At 39.0% G+C, this 4704-nt stretch overlaps 1 protein-coding gene across 1 annotated transcript; it reads right to left on the reverse strand.

The window, feature by feature from the left end:
* Positions 1–1134: 1134 nt before the first annotated feature.
* On the reverse strand, positions 1135–3858 carry LOC110651450 (ABC transporter G family member 6). Its single transcript, XM_058151665.1, has one exon. It carries the CDS (start codon positions 3633–3635, stop codon positions 1377–1379), a length of 2259 nt encoding a protein of 752 aa, XP_058007648.1. The 5' UTR covers positions 3636–3858; the 3' UTR covers positions 1135–1376.
* Between the last annotated feature and the right edge of the window lie 846 nt (positions 3859–4704).

The raw sequence follows: 4704 nt of genomic DNA on the forward strand, positions 1-4704 counted from the left end.
TTTATTTTTAAGTTATAATCAATGCCAATACAAGGGTAGCATCTAGTTATTGTCCTCTGACAACGTGCAGTTAGACGGTATCATGGGCAATGTCCAACTAATGTTTTAATTTTTTTTTTTTTTTTACTTTTTAAAAGAAACTATAATTTTTAAAATATTTTACATGGTCGATGCTATACATAATCGAGTCTTCCACCTTTCTTCCAAATCAGCAAATTTCACCTCTTTTGATAAATGTTTTATTCATGCCCTTTTAATAATTTTTTGTTTAGCTTGCTGCCTTTCAGAAAGAAGCCCCTGCTCTTGCTCACCTCATTCCACCCTCTTTGTTCTCACTTGTCACTAGTAAATCCAGATTTGTTGGGTTTTTGAAATCTCATAAGTTCTTGGTTCAATTCTTACAAACGTCTAATTAGATTTTATTAGCCAAAAGATTATTCATTAATTTGATTTCTCTTTATTCAAAGTTTTAAAGTTGTAAACAGAAAATAATTAATTCAGATTAAAAGTATGCAATTAAAAAGAAAAATATGAAAAGAATATTATAAAAAGTGGAGTATGAAGATTTATCATGGCTGCCAATTAAATGATAAAAATGCGGAGAAGAAAAGGACATATTAAATAGTGAGAAAAAACATGGAAAGAAAGATGGAGCAACGACAATGTATAACAATTATTATATATAAAAAAACAATAAATGAGAAACAATACAATCTAGATGTGCAGTGTTGCTTAAGAAAAACAAAATCTAGATTTTTGATTTCATATAACAAAAAACAAAAAAACTACGGGGTAACCCAACCCGGCCAACCTACCAACCTATGGAGAAGGACGTTTGACATTGATTTTTCTGACTTAGAACTAAATTATTATTGTTTTTTTTTTCTAAATAAAATATACAGTGAAATATAAATTTTATATATATTTGTGTCTTTAATCTATAATGAATTAAATTTTTAATATATATAAATTAAAATTTTATTAGTCTATATAAATAATAATATATAAAATAAATAAATTTTATCAAAAATTTTATATATTAAATTCATTATTAATTAAATCTACCGATAAATTTTAACATTTTAACATCACTGAAATATTTCCTCCCATGATATTAATAAGAGGAGGGCAAAATTGAACACAACAATAAGCAAATTCACATTGATCAATGGAATCCACATGTGTTTGCTCTCTTGAATAACAATATATATATAATCTATGTATGTGTATGCAACAGTTTTACACCAAAATCCCAAATTCTACTAAAATCAACGGTCAAATTCTAAAAAAACAAATTTGAAAAACAAACCACACAATGCATACATCCTCCCGCCAAGCGCAACACCACCACCACCACCACCCCCACCATCATCATCTTACCTTCTCTTGTTCTTGCTTCCCAGCATCAAAGACAAGTAAAATAGAATCCTGAACAAGAATCCCCAAGCTACCGTCACCCACAAGCAATTCCACTTGCTTAGATCCGTTATCCCTTGTTGCTGCAATATATCTGATCCTGTAGTTAAGCAGGTTGAGCTCGTTATCTTCATCCCCAGTGTATTGCTCAGTGTTTGCAGCAACCTCACTTTCACTGAGGTGGGTACTGACCCAAGTGGAGTATTGTCGAAAATTTGAACACCTCTAACGAAACACTTGGTGGGATCTTGAAATTCATTTTGCAAGACTGCTTCATAGGGGTATTTCACAAGGGACATGTAGTGAAACCAAATCCAATAAGGTGGGATTCTATCACGGTTAATGAAGAAGCCACTGAAGAGAAGGAAATACGCCAAGATGGCTACAACTATGGTGTAACCGAGCATAACATGAGGGACGATGCCGGATAGGAATGTAACAAAGGAGATTCCAGCCCAAAAAGAGGCAAAGATGATTAACAAATAGAAGAAGAAACCGGAAAGACCTCCGTCGAGCCCCACAGCCCAAAATGTAATGGCGGCAAAGGTAAATGAGAGGAAAATCATGGAAGGTAAAGAAACGAGTGCATGTGATAGCACGTAAGAGGATCTTCTATAAGCATTGTAAGCAGTTTCTCTCATGAAAATGTACCTTTCTTGGAGAAAAACTGGAAGAGCATCTGCACAGGTGTAGAAAGTAGTGGACATGGCAAATGCGAAGAACCCTAATCTTTCTTGAACCCCTTTGGGTGAATTATCGAGCCGCCAAAACATGGTAGCTAAAATGAACCCAGTAACCAAAACTGCACCCAATCGAATTCCAAACAATTCAGGCATTCTTCTTGAATTGGTCACAGATCTTCTGGACAATACTGCCATTTCAATCCAAAATGGGTTTGCAAATGTGGGCACCATTGAATTTGGGCTTGCATCATTGTTCGTAGCTCCGGATACCAACTTCCCTTTCGAAATGCTTGCGCTTATTGCTTCTTTCAGCGACAATCCATGACGGTCTGGTTCAGTATTTGGAGTGTGCTTCATGTTCTGCCATGATTTGTTGAACTCCACCAAGCTTTTCGTCCCTCCTGGGGACCCTTCGAGCTCCCGAATGAGGTCCAATGCGAACTCTGTCTTGTTCTCGTTTTCCGGTATCGGATGCCCGAACTCCGCGAAGAACGACGGCAAATGCATCGGAGGTCCACTGTAAACGGTTTGGCCACGGGATAGAAATATCAACCGATCTAGCAAACCAAGAATCCGATAACTCGGCTGGTGTACGGACATTATCACTATACTCCCGGTCTGTGCTATCCTTTGCAAAACCTTCACCACCATAAACGCACTAGTCGAGTCCAGACCCGAAGTCGGTTCATCCAAGAACAGTAATATCGGATCATGAATTATATCGATTCCAATTGAAACACGACGTCGTTCTCCTCCAGAAACGCCTCGGTGACCTTCGTCTCCGATGACGGTTTTGGCTGCGTTTCGCAGCCCTAACTGATCGATGAGAGCTTGGACTCGCATTTTCTTCTTCGATTTTGATAAACTTCTCGGCAGCCTGAATTCGGCGGCAAACATGAGTGTTTCTTCGACTGTGAGCATTGGGAACAGCAAATCGTCTTGCATCACGTAGGCGGATATCACTTTCAACATACGCGATCCCAAGACTTCGTCGTTTAATGTTATCGTCCCTTTCAAGCTCTCCTTGGAAATCCGGTTCGCTAATGCGTCGATCAGAGTTGATTTTCCCGATCCACTAGCTCCAAGCACGGCTAGAATCTCTCCGTCGCGAGCCTCACCGGAGATGTCATTGAGGAGAGTCTTCGTTGTAGTAAACATGCTTTCCCCAGCCACGGGATCAGCAACGGTGCCAGGTCCAAGGTGGTGGTGGCGCCGCTGATTGATTAACCCCGGAAGCTTCATTTTCTGGCGAACTTTAACGCTATAAGTCAGGTTATTGAATGAAAGAATAAACGGAATAGAACTCGGCACATCTGAATTGGTATCGTCGAGCTCAAGCACTTGATGGATCGGAGTTTCATTTCCGTCACCAGTAGCTTCTTTCCGCACATCACCAACGCACTTAAGCAACTGGCCAAGAGTGGGAGAAACGCCGGCTGCGGCGCGTGAGGGAAAGGAGTCGAGCTCCATACTCTGAGCGTAAAACGGCAGCGTATCTCTAGTCGGAGAGAAATTCTCCGCTACAACGCGAGACATAATTTTTATAGACAAGGAAGTGTTCGAGCGTGTTTATAGAGAGAGATATCTTCGAAATAGTGAGAGTAACGTTGACGGCATGAAGGAGGTTAGAGAAGCATGAGTGACGCTGGTTTAACGGGGAAGGGAGGAGAGAGATGACGGCTGAGAAACAGCAATTAAAGAGGAGGAGTGTGGAGGAGGTGGTGGTGTAGATGGGAAGGGAAGCTTTTTTTTTTTTTTTTTGGGGGTGGGGGGGGGGGTTTTAGTTTGAGTGTGGGATTTGTTTGTTTATATAGGAAATGAGTTTTCTTATTCTTCCACTGTACAGGGAAGAGGGAGGTGAGAAAGTGGTGACCTAAACCTCCTAATATGTTGTCCATACGTCTCCTTTTTCTTGGAAAAAGGGTTGTGATCACACTTGGGTGACTTTTGGTTGGTCAAAGATGACACGTGGTAAAATGGGTTTTGGCTATTGTATCTCTAGGGTTTTTCCTCAACAAGTAGTTTGGATATTCATCTATTGAATACTTATGATGTGTCGTTTTAGTATGGAAGTTTTAGGGGTTTTTACGGATAGGGGGTAAATGAAGGAATATATTTTATATTGGGGTGAGTATACACTTATTTATCAAGTGGAGTGAAAGAAATTTGAGGTGGCAAAAGTGGATGCTATTTTGAATAGTATTGTAAAAAAAAAATGCGTGTATAATTAGCTTTCTAAATGTACCGCCAACATTCTCACAAAAATATACGACGCGCAAATCATGACACGCAAATCTATGTTGCGTTCTGCAGTTAGTGCACTAGATGGGTGCTATTCATATTCATATTGGCATCCCAATTTGGGCGCTAATGTGTAATCGGCCGATTTGGTTTCGAATCGGAAAATTGAATTAGAGTTTTTCTCAACTGGATCAAACCATAATTATAGGGCAATCGAATTAAATTGAACTTATAAATTTCGATTTGGTATAGTTTGATTTAATCAGTTTTGGGACATTTTGGATCAGCTTTAATTTTTTTTTTCTTGGAATCTCTGTTGTAGTATGTTTGAAGAACTAATTAAACCAAATTCAACACAATATGC

The sequence above is a fragment of the Hevea brasiliensis genome, chromosome 8 (assembly GCF_030052815.1).
Source record: "Hevea brasiliensis isolate MT/VB/25A 57/8 chromosome 8, ASM3005281v1, whole genome shotgun sequence".
NCBI lineage: Eukaryota > Viridiplantae > Streptophyta > Magnoliopsida > Malpighiales > Euphorbiaceae > Hevea > Hevea brasiliensis.